The sequence below is a fragment of the Centroberyx gerrardi genome, chromosome 13 (assembly GCF_048128805.1).
Source record: "Centroberyx gerrardi isolate f3 chromosome 13, fCenGer3.hap1.cur.20231027, whole genome shotgun sequence".
Taxonomy (NCBI): Eukaryota; Metazoa; Chordata; class Actinopteri; order Beryciformes; family Berycidae; genus Centroberyx; species Centroberyx gerrardi.
The window spans coordinates 11275753-11296590 of NC_136009.1; the positions used below are offsets into that span (position 1 = coordinate 11275753).

Below are 20838 nucleotides of genomic sequence, written 5' to 3' on the forward strand. Positions count from 1 at the left end.
AGCTTCTCTTCCTCCTGCTTAAACCTGGACACTGATAACTTTCCCACCAATGGCTCATTTGCATACAGTAACAGCTAGTCTTTTAATCAAGTCGTCGCCTTAATACCTGAAGGTATTAATGGCTTTTCTCAGCGTCTCCCTGAATCACAGCAGATCATCCCTCTGCAGCGATCACACTGGATGTCAGAGAGTCGCGTTTCTCTGCTCCCCGAGTATTGGCAGAGGTATGAACCTCTGGCAACCTAATTTAACTAGGCAATTAATACAGCTAAAGAGGACAAATCTACCTTATCCTTATTACACACATACTTGTGAGAGGTGTTTTCCCTTCTCAGCTTGACTATGAATCCCTCAGAAATATTCCAGTTCCTGAGTAGGGTCAGCAAAATCAGCAAAGGACTAGAAACCAGTTCTCTGCTGTAGTAGATTGCAGCATCACTGCATGTTACCCAGAAGTAATATTATAGACAAAAGACAACCAGCATGTGCATTTTGTTCAGATTACAACCAATCCACTTGATAGTTGTGTTAGTTTGAGGGTCATGAGAGATTATTATTTCATTCTTTTGCCTGCTCCTTCAAGCAAATATTCTCTAAATGCGGAAAATGCAGTGGACCCAGAACCAGAAAAAAAGCTTCAACCCCCTCCAGCTTAGTGTCCCTCCCTCCACCCCAACCCCATCACCACACCATCATCACCCCCTTAACCAGTCTGCCATTTAAAGTAAGCAGCGGCCTGCTTAGCCGGCACCTTTCACTTTTCAAGCAGCACTTAATTTACTGCAGGACATTTTAAATCTCCTGGCTGTATGGCACTGAGTCGCTGACAAATGCCTGGTTGCAAATGTATCTCATTGACTGCTGACTCGGTTGTATTACAAGCCGGCTGATAGGGGCTGCCACAGTAATATGGCCCTCAGGTTTATCCTCAGATGTTGGAGGAAGTGTATTAATTTAGCCTAGATGGGGCCTTATGAGAGCGTACCGGCAGGCTGCGATGAGCCCATCTCTCTCTCTCTCTCTCTCTCTCTCTCTCTCTCTCTCTCTCCCTCGCTCTCTCAACCCCCCTCGGGATTGAAGCTATCTGCCACAGAGCCAAAGCATATTCCACCATCAATGTGTCAGGGGGAAAGCTATTAAAACCGCTTTACTTTTCCTAAGTATCATGAGAATAAGCACAAGATTTAGTGAAATCCCCCCCAGAGCCCGGAAAATCTTGGGGATTTTCCCCCTGAAATGTTTCCTAATGGACCGCTCAGAAGTGTCAGAAACTCTTGTCAGACTTGAACGGTTGTTTTTTTTTCTTGAAAGATGCCTAGGAGTCTTGCGCCACTTTGGATTTCTATGTATTTATAGGGAGCTGAAATGACAAAATTTGAAGTATGGATGCTTCTGAACTTTTCATATTATCAGATAGGATGTGGAGCAACCACAAACACATTGAACAGTATACAATAACAGGGTTTCAATGTAGACTATAGGGTTAAGAGAAAATCATTTCCCTCCCTTCAACTCACTGATTTTCACAATCAGCAATGAAGGAAAAGTGACAAAAAAAAAGATAAGAAGGAAAAAGGGGGTGAAAAGGTTTTGGGCCTGTAGCACATCACGCCTTTCTCCATCAGGAATGAGGTTTACCACGATGTGCAGCAAAGCACAACAAATTGATCTGGTAAGTTGTAGGTGAAGCAAGCTGTATATAGATAAGGATATAGGCATTACTGCTCACAGTGAAAACACTGACAGACCTGAGCAGCGGGCCACATTTCCATATGAGGACCTTGGCTTTGCTTTTATCACGTCTGCCTCTTCAGCCTTGCATCATGATCTTATCGGAGTCTGTTCGGAGAGTCTGGGAACTTGTATTTGCGTGTCAATAATTCATTTTCTCCCACTCCTCTGCTCTCTGCTTGACTGTGGATAATCCAACAGAACAGAACGGAGATAACAGGAGAAGAACGCCCGCTCCAGTCACCAATACACATCATCAAAATGTAGGGGATCTGAGAGGCATCCAACCAAGTCCTATTAAAAATGTACAATAGATGAATGTGAAAATTGCATAGACATATCTTAGGACCTTGTTTGTTTATTTTATTCATTTATTTTGTTTAATTTCACCTTCTTTTTTTATTATTATTCAATTAAGAAACATAATCAGTGAATAAATTCTGGGCCTTTTTGGGCAGTGGGCTGACCTGAGAGCTGCAGAAAACCCTGTGGTTTGTCCAGCATCTTTCTATACAGCCAAAGTGAAGGTAGTTCCTCTTTGTCCAGGTCTCTCTTTCAACAATGGGATAGATAAGAGATGATATGCACATATAATCCATCAAGGATTCAATCTACTGTAAGTTAATTTTAATATAACACACCACTGGACATGCTTCAGGTTCAGTGGACAATACAGTTGTCAAACACCTCAACCACTCAGAGAAACAATGGCATATGTAATCTGTGATTTTGGCAAACAGCGAGGCCAATAACTTTTCAATTAATCAGTGAGGTGAATTTGTATTAAACATCAGCATTTTTTTACCACAGCATGGAGTTTAGCTGATAGATTCCTTTCTTGTCGGACAGAAATTGGCACGCTCCCTGGCCAGAGCGCCCAACCTGTCTCTTTCTCCTCTGTGTCGTCTTTCATTTCCTTTTCACCCCCAGGTCTTTCTGTACCTGTCAATTTCTTTCTACAGTGTGACTCCTTAATCCACCTGAGTGCATGGAGGACAGTTTTGACATAAGAAGAAAAGATAGACTCCTAAGGAGAGGACCAGTATCTTTAGAGCCCGGGGGATAACCGGATTACGACGGCCATTTTGTGCTGCTGGCAGTTTTTCTTATTACCCGTTTCCCCCCCTCATCTCTCCGGAGTTGAAACGCCGCCCTTTCTTAGAAGTCACACCAAACACTGACTAGTACACAAAAAGACTCCCTACAAAGCCCACACTCTCTGTTTCCCCCAAATCAAACTGCTGATAACTTTACCCAGAAATAAAACAAACTTGACCAACGATGGTATCTAACGGCTTCCAAGAGACAGCTTAAATACAATCACATAATTTGCTCATGCCATCCTTCGTGTAATCCATCTCTCATGTTGTCGTGCCTCAGACACTCTTTCTCCTCACTGTCGAAAACTCTCAAAGACATTGTTCCTCTGTGGAAGTAATCATTGCCTCTGTGTGGCGGTGGGCGCCTCCTGCGTCTGCGGCCTGAACCCACAGCACAGTAGATAACGGCACAGAGAGCAGAGAGATCAACTGTCTGACCCCTGCTGCCAGCCGGTTTATCCCTCCAGCCCGTCTGCTCCAAAGAAACACAGCTTGCCTCCCAAAAATGCTTTTTGAAAACGTCTTATCATCTCCACCACTGATGCGGTGTGCGCCACTGGATCTTTTATGTCCATTTATTTTGCCTTTGAAGAGGCCCGCCGCGCCATTGATTGTCGGAGGTAAATGAAATAAAGGCCTCCTCCTCGCCGGTATCCTGATATCTAACCAGAGCCAGCAGCAGCAGCTCCGGCTAACTGCCACAGGTCCGTCTGCAGAGAAACACATCATGCTTCTGTCATGGTAATAATCCTTTTAGGTGGCTTTGTGGAGGCCGAGGGGCTTCCACTTACACATAGACACCCAACTGCACCCAGAAAGACAATATTTAATTCATCCTCCTAAAATTAGCTCCTTAACAGCTGAAGTAATCTACTACATAATCCCCTATGTTATTATTTAGAAATACTGCTATCTTCTGGACAGACAGACCAGTGCACACATTTATACAATGTGTAGATAAGTTGGCTGCTTTATTATTATGGCAATGCCATTCAGGTATTTCTCTATCAATGTCATTTCAATAACAGATAAGATGGCCAAAGTATATATTTGATCAGATAAGGGATAGTAATTATGAAAACTGTAACAATCAATGGAGTCACCCAGGCCCAGTGAATTATGGCTGTGATTAGTATTGATTTTGTTGGCTATGAAGTGATGGATGAGGGAGAGGTGAGCAGCTCATACACATATTAGGAAAATTGCATGGCATGGTAAAGAATGTCTGCGGGTTTCTGTGTTAAACAGGTCAGTTTTGAAGCCAAGTTGATAAACTGAGAAATTAAAACTTGAGGGTGATTATGCATCAAAGATTGTGAGTCAGATTTGAACCTGCAGCAACAGGAGCCTCAGCCCATTGATGCACCTGCACGCCACAGGCTTTGTGCTTTAATTCTATTCAATAAATTGGCTGAGCAGCACTAAAACATGCAGTTCATTCCTCTCAGATCCAATAAATTCAACTTGTGAAGTTCATAACTGAGCAAATAAGGCAGTGGTTATAACAGGACCATGGGCAGCTGCAGTACAAAGTGGCTTCTTTTTTGTACAGATCAACATTTGAATTCCGTAACAGCTTTTTATTTAGATTTTCTATTTTTGTGTGCTGTGTGGCAGAATATGTTGCTTTCTTCACTTGTTCCATGCGTGCCTCCACTCGCCTCAATAGAGATTTGGAGAGACTAAATGTTGGAGAGGAGAAAAAAAAGGGGGGGTAGGCTATCCCTCAGAAATGTTGTACAGTTACTTTTTGTGAAGGGATTACAGTGCTCCCTCTCACTCCCATTGGCTTGGCCCGACGTGACAGTGGAGTGGTGATGTGTGGCTGACATGCCCCGCACCATCCATAACAAGCTTCCAACTTGCTCTTGTGTGACTCCCATTCATGCGCCCTCGCTTTGCGCTTTCGTGGTTTTTCTTTTCCACTTCGTGTAAATGCGTCCAACTCCTTTTGGAATACACGGCTTGTAAATGTTTTCCTAACAAAGCCCAATGAGTAAATATTTATTTCTTAAGTGAATCCGTCTTTGAGACTTGTTTCACCGGTGTGCCACCTTTCCTTTTACGCACGACAGGAGCATGAGCTTTTTGGAGAGGTGAACACTCATTCAAGAACAGGTTTGGTGTGTGTTTTGGTTTATGTCGTGTCAGTTTTGGAAATGGCAAAACCTTTAGATCACATCAAGAGACCCATGAACGCCTTCATGGTGTGGTCCAGAGGCCAGAGGCGAAAGATGGCCCAGGAAAACCCAAAGATGCACAACTCCGAAATCAGCAAGAGACTCGGCGCGGAGTGGAAGCTGCTCTCCGACTCCGAGAAGCGTCCGTACATCGACGAGGCCAAGAGGCTGCGGGCTCAGCACATGAAGGAGCACCCGGACTACAAGTACCGACCCCGGCGCAAGCCCAAGAGTTTACTGAAGAGGGACCGGTTCGTTTTCCCGCTGCCTTCTCTACTCGGGGACGCAGCCGAGCACTTGAAAGGATTTTCCATGGACTCTTTTCTTGCCCCGGGGGAGAAAGCCCGAGCCCTCCTCGCTCCCGCTTCGTCGTCGTACTCGCTCTTGGACCCGGTCGGGCAGTTCAGCACCGGAGCTGTCCCGCGCCTCACGGAGATACCGCACACACTGGCCGCGAGCGCCTTGCCCTACAGCGCGCACACATTTGGATACCAGACTGGAGGGATTGGGGGCTTGGCTTGTCCCGGACAGCACACCCACACCCACCCGTCCCCCTCCAACCCGGGGTATGTGGTGCCGTGTAGCTGTAGCGCGTGGTCTGCAGCCAGTTTACAGCCTCAGGTAGCCTATATTCTTTTCCCGGGCGGCGTGGCCAAGGCGGGCATAGACTCGTACACCTCGCCCAGCTCAAGTGTGTGACACTGCAAGTACAGCACGAGCTTGGACGTTTTGAAAAGGCACGGTCACGATGGAAAAAAGTTTGCGCACAAGGAGGCCTGCTTATGTCTATGGTAATATGGTAATATATAACAGCTACAGTAATCCTATAATACATTTTAGAAGGATACTATACAAATATCACAGCAAAACTGTAAACTACATACATAATATCCGAAAGGAGTATTATAGCGTTACCATAAGAGATAAAAATTCTATAAAGTATGAGATATGGTCACTATAAATTCACTACTGAATACCACAAACACACTATGAGTCCCAACAGTAATATTATAGTGGTTACTCGTTAGGTGTAATACTGTAATATTTATTCCCTGTAAATACACTGCAGAGTAAAGATCTCCAAAACTTTCCAGTTCTATGTGGCTTTATGTAAAAGTGTTATTTTGTTACTCTTGACAAGAAAATAAATTCAAAACAGTTTAAAATAATAGACGTGCATAGACGGTGACCATACATAACACAAAAATCGAATTAATTGATATAAACCAACTGGCCAGCTGACAAACATTTTATTTGTGTCCACATTACCGCCTGTAGTGAGTCCAATAAACATCAAGCTATTCCTCCAAAGTCTCCCTTAGTGGCCATAGGAGGGCAGAGGAAACCTGCAAGAGTCAATCAGTGTTTTTGACATGTTTATTTGTCCTGAGACAGAAAATGAGTTAAGTCTAATTTTGCACTGTTAGGTTCTTTACATTGGGACAGTAACATGTAAACATGTTTTATTTTTAACTGAGATTGGAAATAATAAACTTGTCAATGAAGGACTGTCTTGTAACTGGAGTCTCGTGGTTTTTTTTTTAATGAAATATGGACAGTCAGCTATATGTGAAACAGTCACATATAGCTGACTACATTGTAACCTCATGTCAGAGTGTATATTAATACACTGACACTTTTATATAACCAGCTAAGTCAGTTTTTATGAATGAATCAGTTGCTTCTTGCTTTGTGTGAAAATCTTGGTGTGAGTTGGTAATTTTAGTGATATTATAGTTTTTCTTTGTGTGTTTGTTTGAGATGATCCAGATCACCACTGTTGTTCTTGTTGCAATATTATCAAATACCAGTCCAATACCAATCTAATAGTGATTATTGATTTATTGGATATGTCTCAGAATTGTTTCCAGCTTGTTTACCTTTGTTAGATGTCATTTCATGTCAGATGTCAGGTTATAATAACTTAATTCATATTCATTTGATAAAATGAAGGAATTTCTCTGTCAAAGCAGTTTTTTTTTTTCAAGTTCCCAAGCACCTTTCTTTAATTATTTGAATTCCCATTAGCTTCTGCCAAGGTGACTGTTGATCTCCCTCCAGTCTATACAAAAGACAAAAGTAAAACAAAAAGCAAAAAATAATACAAAACTCCACATCAACTGAAGAAAACCTTGTTACACAGAGCAACCTTCAAATGTGTAAGCCTATCATCACAAGTTTTTCAGTGTATCGTGTGTGTGCACGTGTGTGTGACTGTGAGAGGGAGAGAGAGCGAAAGAGAGAGAGAGGGACTTGAGATAAGAGAAGAATAGAAACTTCTCTCCTCCCCAACTGTTGACAAAGTGATAAGGTGGAGAGAAGTCTGAATCATGGAAATAAAATCAGGTACTGTTTGTTCCATAGTTTGTAAGAGGGAATGAGTCTTCACCCTGAAACAGCCTTAGTCTCGGTGTAAGGCATGACATCATGTGTGGGACACGGCAACGGCCCGTATCCATGAAGTGTATTCATCAGTCTTAGAATAGGAATAGTGATCTGAGGCTGGTTTGTGCTTTAAGTGACTGTAAAGTCTACATGGTCTTGTAACTTGACCACTGATCCTAGATCAGTATACGTCACTTTATGAGCCCAGAGGACTCTTGACCTGCCACCCTGGCAGTAAGTAGGGAAACAAAAGCACTCGTTTTGGCGAGCCTCCCTCCTGCTGAAGTGTCCTTGAGCGAGACACTGAATCCCTACCAGCTGCAGGGCTGCTGCTCTGTAGCTGACCTTTGACCTCTGACCTCTCTGTGGAGGAGGGAAGTCCACAATTTCCATATCAATAAAGGATCAATAAAGTATCACATTATTAGTCAGCCACTATGTAATATCCATTTTTTTACAGTAAGTATTGCTTCAAGGCCTGATTTAACCATTAGATTCTGCTCTGGATCGTGTCAAAACTGAAAGTCTGGGTGTTTTCCTAAGATGGCCACTCACCCTGCCAACTATAATGTTTCTCTATTCACTCTGGCTTGTTTTTCTGTTTAAGTTAGACATGATTGTCTGACACCCTCCTGTCTGCCTGATTCTCTGCCCTTCTATCTGATCAAAGAGTATGTTTTCATGTCTGTCCACTCATTCTGTCTGCATGTCTGTTGTGCTACATCATCTCCTTCCTAACTGGTTTCTTAGTTATTAAGGGTGTTTTCCATCCTTGTCATTCTAAATGAATCTGTCCTGCCTCATATACATACTCACCCACCAACCGCTGGTGGTTTTACCAAGAAACCTATGGAGCCAGTGATTCAGTTTCCCGTATTTACATTTACACTCCTAACAGTTAGTTCTCATGAAAGGTGCCAGGTGCGCCTGTCGCGACTGTGTCCACACCTCTCAACACAACCGGGAGCGTGCACGTGAACTTGATGAGCGTGCACATGGGCAGCCCAGCCCATGCTGCCGTATCACCAACAGGGCGAAACCTGACTGCCCCCACCCAACGTCACCATCACTGCCCTCCTGCCACCACCTCGTCAACTCCACACGCCACTTTGCCCGCACACTCACACACCTCGTCACCTTTGGTCCGCCTTTGCTTAAACCCATTCACATATACAGCTGTACTTACAGTATTAGGCTCTTAATTCTTTTAAACTGGGCTCACACCACCTTGCAGACACACACACACACACACTCCCTGGCACACATATTTCCTAACGTACTGAGGAGGAGACGACGATGGCGCCTGCAGTTCTCCAGAATGGTGGATTCATTCTAGGTGTGATCGGTGCGGCGGCCCTCATCGCAGCCACCGCCATGAACAAGTGGAGCGTCAAGGACAGGCAGGGGGACGTGGTGACGTCCGTTTACACCTACAAGGGTCTCTGGCAGGACTGTGAGACCGCTTCCTCGGGGTTCACAGAGTGCCGACCGCTCTACGGCCTCCTGGGGTTTTCAGGTAGGAGCGCAGTTTACCCCAAAAAGAATTTGCATTGTTGTTCCTCACAAGATACTGTAGTTCAATCAGTATTTGAGAATATGAATAACTGTCTCACAAAGTTAGAAAGTGCAGGACCAAGGCTCTAATCTTGAGACAAAACATGGAGCTGCTCCATTGACAATGAATGGGAGACTGACTTTAGTGACTCAGAGAGCGTTTGCTTGACCGTTTACATCCAAATGAGTTTCATTTCATTATTGTCCTAATAATTACAAGCCACAAAATGTGGCCATATTACTGCAAAATCACCCAGGAGACTATCGCTATGTCCAGAGTTGGTCTCCTATTCACTGTCAATGGAGCAGCCTCATGGTTTTTCCTTTGAAGACATTACCAAGAGATCTTTGGCTGTCTCACTTGTAGTTTTAGCAGAGATTGTTACATGCTTAATGAACTCTCCAAGATCATAGGAATAATGAGGAGGCAAGTAGTAAAGTTTAAGTTGATTAACTGGATGTTTAAAAAATGTGATTCTCCAGCACCGGGGTTAGGAGGAAACTCTCTCACTTCTCTTTTTTTTTAGCTGCAAACATCCAAATAGGCCTACCTCCTTCGTTACAGGTGAGGAGACGAGGTTTTTAAGGTGCAGAGATGAGGCTCATTGTTCAGTGTGCTTGGGTGTGTGCGATGTGTAACCAACATGGCAGGTCACTTCCTCTCTCACTCTCCCATCTTTCATGCAACTCTGTTGTGAATTATCTAGTAAAACAGAAATGATGATTGGCTTTAATAAAAGAGATCTTTTGATCGAGTGCAAAAAGCCAATTTGGATGAATTTCTGATGAGGGTTAAAAACTCAGAGAGATGGGCTTTATGTATTTGACTGGCATGATTTAGTGTTTATTTGGGTTGACAACCAATAGAGACATGGAGGGGTGTTACCTCAGTTCTGGGGGAGCCTACCCCTTTTAAAACTAACAATACAGTAGTTTTGGATGTGTGAGTACTTCCTCTCATCAAGAATGCCCAACTGATAAATCAGATTATTCTCCACAAGGGGAGGCCAAGAACAAAAAGCTTGTCTCCTCAATAGAACTATTTATTGTAAATTATCCTATTACACAAACTAGAATATACATATCATTTAACCTTATAACACAGACCAATCATCAGCTTAAACCAAAGTGATTGTTTGTGTGATGTTTTTTTTTTTGCAGAGAGTGATTTGAAATCGCTGTTGTTCTCAGTTTCTGTCCTCTTTCCTCAAACAAACTGTTGTTCAGGTGTCAAGCCCACTCCTATCAGTATTGACACTAGCACCGGTGCATTCTGGTCACCATAATGGACAACCAGGCCAAGGCTCAGTCAACACGGTTATCAGAAACAGAACAAACAAGAGGCAAAGGGCAGGTTCAAATAGCACACCCAGGAGAATACACACCACATCATTATATTGAATACATTTGATGAACATCATCTTCTGTGGAAGATTAAAGAATTTAAAATTAATCTTGTGACATAAGGTTAACAGGTACAATATAAATGATGTTCTTCAGTTATGCAACCATAATCATTAAAGCATATTGGTACTCTATTCAAATGGGGACCCATCACTAATAGACCCACAACCCATTTTTGGTCCAGTGGAACTACCAAACCATTCAATAGTTTTGTAAACGTTGTCAAATCCAACACAATGTCTCTACACACATCATGTGTATCTGTGCTCCGTCCCCTAGGCACCTTCCAGGCTGTGCGCGCCCTAATGATAGTGGGTGTGGTGCTGAGCGTCCTTGGGGCGGTGATATCAGTTTTCTCCTTGAAGTGCCTCTCGATGAACAGCATGGCAGAGACCACCAAGGCCAAGATGAGCCTCACCGCGGGCATCATGTTCATCATTGCCGGTAAAACATTGGCGTAGCTTATCCCAGCTTTCACTTCCCTTGTGAGTCAGTGGAACAAAGAGAAACCTGGTGATGCTTTTGGGAAACCCAGCACAGATGTGACCACATGTGCATTTGTCACTATTTGCCGACACAGACAAGCTTCCTAAAAGGCTTTGTAGTTTTCTAGATATGAGTCAGTTCCTTCAGGAAGTTTTACTTGTATTTAATCTGAACATTTTATCCACTGACTCATCATTATGAGCAAGGGACCGCTGAAATAAGTCACTTTGAGTCATTTGTTTGTCACCCATACCTTCAATTTCTATTTCTCTCTCTCTCCCTCCCTCCCCAGGCATCTGTGCCATTGCGGGAGCTTCTGTCTATGCCAATCAGATCGTGGCGAGTTTCAGGATGACCTCCTACAACCCCAACTATGGAGGAGGCTACGGAGGAGGAATGGGAGGAATGGAAGGAATAGGAGGAATGGGAGGAGGAATGGGAGGGCTGCCCAGGTAGGATATATAGCATCTTGTTTCACTTGTATTCCCATATTCCCAGTCTGTAAGAATGGGGTTAAACACATGAAGTTAATAGTTTTTCTGTACATTTAAGAACAGCAACAGCAATGGCATAAAAATTACAGTTGTTTATTCACAAAGCAGTGGCTACCAAAAAGTGATAGAGAGTTGAAATGAGAACCAAATCTCATTATAGTCTTTCTTGGCATCCCCTCTTCTCACCTTCCACACTGGAGGAGTTTCGGTCTCCGTTATCTCCACTCCTCTCCTGCTAGTGAGTGTATTTTGAGATAAAGGCAAGGGCAGACCAGATAAAAACAGCTTTTCAGCCACGAGGGTTTTTGCTGGGCCTACATCCTGCTTGAGTGAATTGTGGCGCTTCTCTTTCTTCACTGTCAGGTACACATTTGGCCCGGCGCTCTTCGTAGCCTGGATTGGAGGGGGCGTCCTGGTGGTGGGCGGCATCCTGAAATCTCTGGCTTTCAGGGGAATGGTGGAAGATGAGAAATCACAGTGAGTCCCACACACATTCATAGTGATGAGTCCTTCATCCTGAATCCGCCAATTTAGACCGTTCTGTTCTGCAACTTCAAATAACACAGCACCTATTTTGGAGCATTTGGCTCGGCAGAGGATGCGACGTCACAAGAGAATTGCCTTTATGCAGTGTGCTGCCTCTTGCCTTTCAGCTACCCGGGGGTCGCTTACAAGCCTCAGTCCCACAGCAAACCTGATGATGATCACCACTCAGAGGGCGGGAAGAGAGACCAGAAATATGTTTAACTTCTGTCACTGTTTGAGTCCGGGTTGGGGTCAATTCATGTATGAACTCAATTCCAATTCAGCTGAGGAATTGGAATTGGAATTTGAAAAAACCTACAGGAAACAGCATTGGAATTGAATTGGAATTTCAGGAATTTGAATTTAAAACAACGAAATTCTGTGAAATTCCCATGTTTTTTTGTTTTATCTTACCGCATATCCAACATTACACATACAGAATTGATCCTGCATAACATGTAATCATAATACAACCTCTCTTAGAAGAGGAATTTCATGGATGGAATTCAATTCTGTTTCCTGTCATTCCAATTCAATTCCAATTCTGTTTCCTTAGAGCTGGGTGAAATTCCAATTCCTACTCCAGGAACTGACTTGGAATTTACCAGGCCCAAACCCTGGTTTGAGTTGACCCGTTGTGCTTGCTTAGGCATGTGCTTTTGTCTTTTCATACAGTATGCTTGGTAGGCTAGAGGCTTGTAGGTTGTCTCATGTGCCTGGAGACACGCATTCAAAACCACGTATGTCTTTACTTTCCTACTATGGGATTCAATTGTAGAACTGTTTCTGCCACTGAGTTCTGCCAAAATAATAAAATAGTTTTCACAAGCACATTTCATAGCTTATTTATGAATGTTCAGCTACTGTAACTGGAGCTTTATTTTTTTTTTACTCTACATATGTTGTTTTGTAAAATCATTTTATTTGTATGTGTTAAAATAAATAAAAACCTTGATTTGTCAAATGTTTGTGTGAAGTGGCTCTGAATACTCTGAAAATGTAATTACTAATGTAATTACTTGACAATGAAAAGTAATCAGTTGCTGATTTCTGACATGTAAAAGTAAGCAGTTATTGTTTACTTTTTACATCACTTCAGGACCCACATATACATGAGTAAACAGATTTTGCTGAAGGCCAATCCATATACCAATGTATATGGATTACGTGTGGTTAAGTGTAGCTAACTTGCAGAAATTATCTATGGTGCTTTCCTTTAGAGAGACTTTCTCAACACACACTGTAAAATCAGAGGAGCTGTACTCCTCCCCTTTGAGTCAGGTGACTGGTAGGTTGGTACAGTAGCTGCATGAAATGGTAATAGGCTCAGAAAAGCTAAAGATGATCCAAGCCATTCTATTCAGCTCCTTTAAAACATGCTGCATGTGCTATATAAAAGGGAACAGAAGCGGTAGTCAGATGGTTTTCAGTTACTCTTATCTTTGAAAGGAGAAGTCCTGCTAGGGAAAGAGAGGGGGTAACTGTGTTGTTCATAGAGGTAACTTGTATTAAGTTAAGAACATACACCATTATTCATATTAAATAGGTGATTACCACTTTCACAGGTATTCAGCTCACTAAAAAGATGGCCAAATTATGTTCAACAGGTTTGTTGTAAGAAAAGGAACATGAGGTTTAGGAAACCTGAGCCAACAGTTTTTCTTTTCCACAAAAAATGCAACTTAAAAATTCCATATTAATAGCCGATAAAATAGGCTCTAGATATTATTGTAATATATAATAGCTTTTGAAATATATCTTGGGCTTACTTTATTGTGGTAATGTGATTACATAATCCAAGGATTACATGAACAGTTACAACCCAACAGTGACTAATCTGTTTTGTAACTTGCAAAGCCACTAACATGGTGTGTACCAAACAATTTGCAATACTATTTCAGTCCACTAGATGTCAGGCATTATACATGTTTGGTTTCAAATCAATCTGAGCTGATGGTAGTAATACCTACACAGCAGTCATCAGTAAGAGGATAACCCCATTACAAAAGTGCTTCATGTAATGGTACATGTATATTTGTGCCTGAGAAGTCCTATGAAATAAAAGAACACATTTTAATACGAGAAAAACCATGAGAGACTTTGTTTATTGTTGCATATTTACCCCCACCTCACACGCTCCAAAACAAGCATCCAAAACGAATCAAGTTTCTCTCCAAAGCGGAATGTGCAGAGAAGCACAAATGCACATCAGACCTCACATCCCAAAACTGGTTTACTGTGAGGTCTTCACTAAAGTGTGCCTCAGCAGAGACATCCGCACTGGAGAGCCACTAGGATCCACTCACTCCAATTACAAATCCCTTCACTGACGATGTTGAGCATTATAAAAAAATAATTATACAAAGGATATCAGACAAACAGAGGGGGGGAAAGAAATTTCCACAGGTAGAAAAAAAACAACAGGTAAACGATGTGCAGGTATGGTCTCTACACTCTCGCCCTTATGGAAACAATTTCAACTATAATTCGTCTGTAAAGTTGATCATCAATTCAAATTTTGTGATTATGCCATTTTACATTCTTGTAGATGCTATTTGGTAAAGTCTAAACAAGAAGTTCATGGTTTTCTGATAGAAAAACAGTCATATATATATAGGGCAGTCGTTTGACAACCAACTATCAAGTCTGAGCTGTGTACAAATTGGTAGATATTTAACCGAAGAATAAAAAAAAAAGTTGGATCCAAGTGTCTATATCCGGTCCAATTTCTCGCTGAGGAATTCCTCCACGCTGTCTGTGTTCCACTTGAGGATGCTGAGTTCTTCAGCGATGTTCCCGTTATCGTCCAAAAGCTTTAGTACAGGGTCTGAGCCTCGCACATACTGAAGACAAGTGTGGGAGTGGGTGAGTGGGAAAGAGAGAGGTGGGGTGTTAGGGATACATGCTGTCCTAAAAACTCCTGACAAAATAAGAAACACTGATTTAATATTTTGTGATTCACTTGATTTAATTATGGCTGATAAAACATAATCTGATTCTTCACAATATCACATTCTTTTGTATTTTTCTCCCAGAGGAATGACCTTATGATAAACACCGTCATGTGTCTCATTAGGAGATGCTATCAGAAGTCACGCGGGTACATCAACAACACAATTCATCACCATTACCTTGATTTGAAGGCCCTTGAACATCTTCGGCTTGTCACTCCTGACAAAAGCTGAAGAGATAAAGAGCACCGGTGAGACAAATGTCGATATATTATTGCAGCCGATAATGAATCAGTCAATTAACCTTTCTATTTCGGGAACCGCGGGCCGTAATTAGTGACAACTGCAAATCCTCCTGAGTATGAGGCGCTAATAGGAGAGGAGACAGTTGAGAACGCAAGGTGGCTACAGCTGAAGTAAACAAATGACGGCCATATGGCACCGACTGGGCTCCGCCGTTCTGCCCCCATATTGAGGCAGGCTGCAGTAACTCCGTCAACGTAACCCGACACTGAATTAACCAAATGTTACACCGAACAGAGGCGGGTGGTCCAGACCCAAGAGACAGGGAATGAGAGTTTGGAAAAGGAAATTTGCCAGCTAGCCCTCAGGCATGTTAGGCTGCCGACCCCTTGACAACTGACTTCAAAGGATGCCTTTTTGATATATGACCACTGAGTAAGACACACAGGCGCACAAAGCACAAGCTCATTTTCAGGAAAGCCAACGTCACAAAACCAGATAATAAATTACAAGATTCAAAAATCTAAAGTAAGCGCTATTGTTGTGTATTAAAAGAAATGTAGGACAGCCGTAAAGTATTACTGCGCCACAATCTGAGTGTGGCACCAAAGTAACTCACCTTGGACTTGAGGGAACCTCCCCAATTTTCATCCACAGACCTCGAGGATGGCCCCAGGGTAGAGCTGTGTGCAGAAAAACAGATTGGAAGTGAGTCAGAAGAGGTCTGGAGGTCTGGTGCCGTGGTGCCGTGTTACGGCCCTGTGTAGCGCCAGGATCAGAAGTTCAATTCCCACTGAGGCCAAGGATACTAAAAAGGCAAACACCATATGATAAACTATATTTGAGTACAAACTAGATGCTCAAGAACTGATGCCAATTTTTTATACAAATGACTTCTGTGAACAACTGTCACAAATTTCTACAACCACCTACTGAGGCTACTGACGTGGAGATTAAGAAACAATCTAACCAACAATAGCTCTCTTTTGAAATCAGAACCACTCATCGTCCTACTGCCTTGACTATGAATTGTTGTCCTTTTTTTTTTTTTTTTTTACACACATCAATGCCCGCACACAGAGACAGAAGGGGCTGTGGCCCTGCTGGTGGTGGGAAGCCTGGCCTGGAGGAGTAATTTGATTCTGGCAGTCTGATTCATAAACGTGTCCAGGCAACTCCTTGGGGGTCATTAAACTGTGAGCCTGTGCATATGGAGCAGGGCTGATGGATGGGAGTTTGTGCAGGGCTCACTTGTAATCAAACCTCCAGCACCAATATACAATAAGTTAGAGGAAATTGGAGTGTCACGGCAGTATTTCAAGGCCGTGCCCTGCTTGCCGTTACTGGGAGGAGAGTGGTAAATGGCCTGGTTGGCTGGTTCACACAGCAAATTAAATTACACATGCAAAGCTAAGATTGCTTCCTCCCCCCTCTCACTCTCTCTTTCTCTAAACAATCGAGCACTGCAGAAATTAAATTTTCGTGCTTTTCATTTTGCCACACATGATAGATCGGAGACAGATCACAGCTCTGTTAATAACGAATAGTTAGCTGGTCACCCTGGCTTATCAATTAACTCAAAATCAAAAGCTTTACAAGTATTATTTCCTCAATAGTTCCATGTACTGTCTTTAGCCTGTTGTTGAGTATCCCATCAAGCAATCTTGCAGGTAGAGGCAGTGAGTAACTATGATCACCACAGCATAAAAAAGGGGGACACAAAAGGGAAAAAAGGGGAGAAAAAAAAAATCAGCCACCCTGGGTGACTCCAACAAGGAACAAGAAACATTAAGTCCTGACAAAACCAACAAGTTCTGCTGCTGAAATTTTATCAGGGTCACAGATATAATATATGTAACCATAATGATGGCTTCAAATGCCAAACGGTTTTGAAGTATTTCCTTTTCAATTATTTGCTCCCTGAATGAGGATTATTCTGGATCATTCGATCTACCTCTGCACATATTAACACAATGAACCAGTTTCTACACCTCCAAATAACATTTCTGGAATGCTTCAGATGGGGAATATTTCTGCGGATTAAGCCCTGAAGAGGAAGCCTGTCATGTTATTGTCAGCGACTGTACACTGCAACGGCCTCAAGAGACTCACAGGAAGGTTGGCCTGCTCTACAGAGAGGCAGCGACACCCCAGGGACAGAGCCCAGGCGCTGCTTAGCTCGCGTGCTTTGTACAGCAGCACATATTCGAAAATGACTAACCGAAATGTCCTCCGTGCTCAGTGAATCTTAATAATCGACAAGGCCGCTCAATAAGCCATTTCTCAGAGGATTTAGTGACACGGCAGTGATGTCAATTGCGAGGCTGAAAGAATTCTTAAGGCAGATAATTGTTGCTGTCTGGTGGAGAAAATGTGCTTAGTGACACCGGCGTTTCAACCGGTATCCTAAGAGTGCAGCTGGAGACAGGTAATTGCTCTTCCAAGAGACATTTTCACTCCAACTCTGAGGAGGAAGAATAGGATTGTCTCCTCTAGAAGTGTCTGTCTGAAACAGAGTTATCATCAAGAAGTGTAATGAGGTGTGCGCTACACTTTTCAAGGTGCTGTTGCTAGGATACTGCACACGCTCTGGGGGCTTAGCTTAATCAAGGGAAATTACACTGTTTTTCCACTATCACTCGAGCCAACTTTTGTCTGTCGCAGCACAGCGGGGACTCCTCTTGAATTTGCAGTAATGGCCAATGCAATGAGCATACAATAACACCTCTTCACTACAGAGAGGTTGTTACTGCAAAATTTGACATGTCGACCCCCCGGGGAGTATCAAGTTGGGGTGAAGAAGTCTTAACTGTGAGGCAGTGAGTGAGAGAGAGTGTCATTAGAAGGAATGGAAGCCCAGAGAACTGAGAGTCTGTAAACAGTGTAAATCAGGGGAAATAGAAACTGAGGTCTATTTTCTCCTCTTCTGCCCCCTGTACCAAGCTGTCAGAAAAACATGTGACGAACTGATTAAACTATGTTTAGGAGAGGTACCAGAATTTACACATTTAGCCGCACAATATCTAACACGCTGCCATTATATTAGAGAAAATAATGAATGTTAATTAGAACTTTCAGAATATTGTAACACTATGTAGTTGTATTTCACCTTTATGACGATTGTTAGTAGATTCTGATTTTGATTATTTACTTTTTATATTATTATATTTCTCTGTTTAATACAAGGCATTAGATTGCATTTAATTAATTACCTAATTGTACCTTCTTTTATATATTTTGTATATATATAGGCTATACATTGATTACCATTCATGCCAATAAAGCATATTTGAATTTGAGAGAGGGTTAGGGTTAGAGAGAGAGAGACAGAGACACACAGCTAAAAACAGACCGACAAAGACAGTGTGTGAGTGTATGTGTGTAGCAGCCAAGCATTCAATGCACAGCTGCTTTATCACATTATGCAAACACCGTGTCAAGAGACCCGGCGACAGCTAGGCTAAACCTAGGCTGTTTTTAGTAGCCATTCAAGTGCTGCGGGACACGATCCTGTCACCGAGTGTGTGACACATTCTGACAGGAAGGTCTGAGTGGTACTACGACCCGCTAAGTAGCCCGACTTCTGTAAAGCTACAATAAATTAATAACTAGAGACACCATACACACAACCTCAAGTAACTACAATTCAAAAACTGTCTGTTGTGCATCACCGAACCTCAGTAGTTTTTGCGTGTTGTCATGAAAGTAATGGTAACAATCAGTGCCTTCCATTTTATCATCCTACTAGATGTACTCTTGTTAACCTTGTTTCTGGTTACTCTTAACATTTCTCTATTTTCACTAACGCCTGCCTCTTGTAAGGCCTTTGCAACGTGTTCCACTCACAGAATTTAGCCTTACTATTCCTCCAATCCTTTCTCTGGTTTCATCAAGTCAATGCTTTCTTGTTCCCCACTGTTATCCTGCACTGGAGAGACCGGTTCAAATCTCAAAATGACCAAAATCTGCTCACGTATGAAGTGACCTCTGTTGTTCTCCTGCCATGCATGCCTCCATTTCTTCACCCAAATGATTGGCTATCTCTAATCTTGGTAATGTAGGCTACTCCTTTGCAGCTACCCCATCTTGAGATAGGCATGTTTCTAGTTTTTCCACCCTGAGACGAGGATCCAACTTCCTAAAACCAGTTTCTACCTTTCTGCCAACCAATGACTATTGTCTGCCTAGAGCGATGACTTGGTGTCCGCCCGTCACATGAGCTCTGTCGTCCCCCTACCTTGCGTGCCTCCATCTGGGCCTCCTGCTGGCAGCACTGCCGGCAGACGGGCTGGAGCTGGGTGAGGCTGAACTCCCCCAGCAGGTCACAGGAGCTGCACAGCAGGTTGCTGGAGAAGCCCAGCTCCCTGCACGCCTCCGACGACAGGTCCGCCCCGTACGCCGACAGCTGGGGAGAGAGGAGAAAACAGTGGCCTAGCTTTTAAAAAATGGTTGTTCACTTCTTTTAAGCGGAAATGTGAGAAGGACAAAGGAGCAGCAAGTAGGTCATGAAAATGCCTGAAACTGGGAATCAACTTTCAGATGAATTGTGTGTTCAAGTGTAAACTGAAATCTTAAGAAAAACTAGAGATGCATGTAAACAACTCGTTATAAAGTTTCCTCATGTATATTACTGTGTGGTGATTCTACGGTGCCATGGGGAGAAGTTCCTTGTATTGCATAACAAATGTATGATTAATTTTTAATGGCCTGTAATAATACATTGAGATTGTGTTGTCTGGTAGGAACCTGGGTCAATATCTTAGTAACAAGTTAGTTTCAGGGTGGAGCGAGTGCATCGTATTACACTTTCTATTCCATCTATCCATCCCAAGGAGGTTCACCATCCCAACCTTTCTCATCCTGGTTCACAGAAATTCATGTTACAGACCCAACAACTTTAAAACTTTTATTAAAACCTGTCCCAGTGCCATGGATCACTGTGGAGACTCAGCTGCTGCATCCAGCCGGCAGGTACTTTGTTTTGCCATCTGTCCCAAAGGTATTCATGCACATAAAAGCTGATAAATTCGATGAAATACTTAACTGGTATATTTAATAGCTACTGTTTTGCTTCTAGTATCTGTTATTTTACGGACTCAGCAGTTACGACTGGCGAGCTAAAGTGAACCGGCTGTTTGGTGTAGCTTTCTTATATCTCCGGCGAAACACCGTTTTCAGCAAAAGCGTCGGTTTGCAAATAATGTAACGGTCGACTGTAAAAATTGTGTTGTAAAATTTGACAATAAGCCACGTCATTCAAGCTACCAGGGAAGCAGGATGCGGCTTGGCTGTAAGCAGGACGCGGCTCACAAAACTGCATGTAGATCATTGAATGTTTCGGGAACCGTTACTACTAATAATGAAGTATTTGTAGAGCGGTGAATACTGTACTTATCCGACGTTTATAAACTCACCGTTTGTATGAGCGACAGAAGCCACAGGAGATACACCTCTCCCGACATTTTGGAGACTGCTTTGTTAGGGGAAACTACGCCGAGGACCCATTTATTTTAACCAAGGGGTGCCGTGTCGCGCCTGACTGCTCAATGTAACATGCACGATACGTTTTCTTTTCGAACTTGTTTCTCTAGCGCACGGAAATACGAGTTTTTACATCTTGTATATAATATTTTCTACAAGTTTGATTCAAAAGGCGTCATTTGGGGCGTTACATTTCATTTTATGTGTTGGCAGAAAACACGGGCGCCTCGTTATTTCTTCTTCGACTGCGCGTTGTCTGCCGATTCTAATCCAAGGAGGAACAGCGCCCTCTGCTGCCGGAGTT

General features: G+C 42.8%; 3 protein-coding genes across 3 annotated transcripts; 2 read left to right on the forward strand and 1 right to left on the reverse strand.

Moving 5' to 3' along the window:
- The first annotated feature begins 4981 nt into the window (after window positions 1–4981).
- Window positions 4982–5710, forward strand: LOC139918600 (transcription factor Sox-14). The gene has a single exon (XM_071908023.1). It carries the CDS (start codon window positions 4991–4993, stop codon window positions 5708–5710), a length of 720 nt encoding a protein of 239 aa, XP_071764124.1. The 5' UTR covers window positions 4982–4990.
- Window positions 5711–8692: 2982 nt separating this feature from the next.
- Window positions 8693–12081, forward strand: cldn18 (claudin 18). Its single transcript, XM_071908043.1, has 5 exons — window positions 8693–8912; window positions 10634–10798; window positions 11133–11292; window positions 11698–11811; window positions 11988–12081. Exons 1-5 carry the CDS (start codon window positions 8693–8695, stop codon window positions 12079–12081), a joined length of 753 nt encoding a protein of 250 aa, XP_071764144.1.
- Window positions 12082–13945: 1864 nt separating this feature from the next.
- On the reverse strand, window positions 13946–20541 carry selenof (selenoprotein F). The gene is made up of 5 exons (XM_071908014.2): window positions 20468–20541; window positions 19291–19458; window positions 15673–15736; window positions 14991–15040; window positions 13946–14702 (listed from the first exon to the last, which is right to left on the reverse strand). The coding sequence occupies exons 1-5, from the start codon at window positions 20513–20515 to the stop codon at window positions 14571–14573; spliced, it is 462 nt and encodes a 153-aa protein (XP_071764115.1). The 5' UTR covers window positions 20516–20541; the 3' UTR covers window positions 13946–14570.
- Window positions 20542–20838: the final 297 nt, after the last annotated feature.

What these genes read in the sequence shown, in the direction of transcription:
- LOC139918600 (XM_071908023.1), top strand. Translation starts at nt 4,991, where the DNA reads ATGGCAAAACCTTTAGATCACATCAAGAGACCCATGAACGCCTTCATG.
- cldn18 (XM_071908043.1), top strand. Translation starts at nt 8,693, where the DNA reads ATGGCGCCTGCAGTTCTCCAGAATGGTGGATTCATTCTAGGTGTGATC. An exon ending in CGGCCTCCTGGGGTTTTCAG is followed by an intron (nt 8,913 to 10,633) that starts GTAGGAGCGCAG and finishes TCCGTCCCCTAG; the next exon opens with GCACCTTCCAGGCTGTGCGC. An exon ending in GTGGAAGATGAGAAATCACA is followed by an intron (nt 11,812 to 11,987) that starts GTGAGTCCCACA and finishes CTTGCCTTTCAG; the next exon opens with CTACCCGGGGGTCGCTTACA.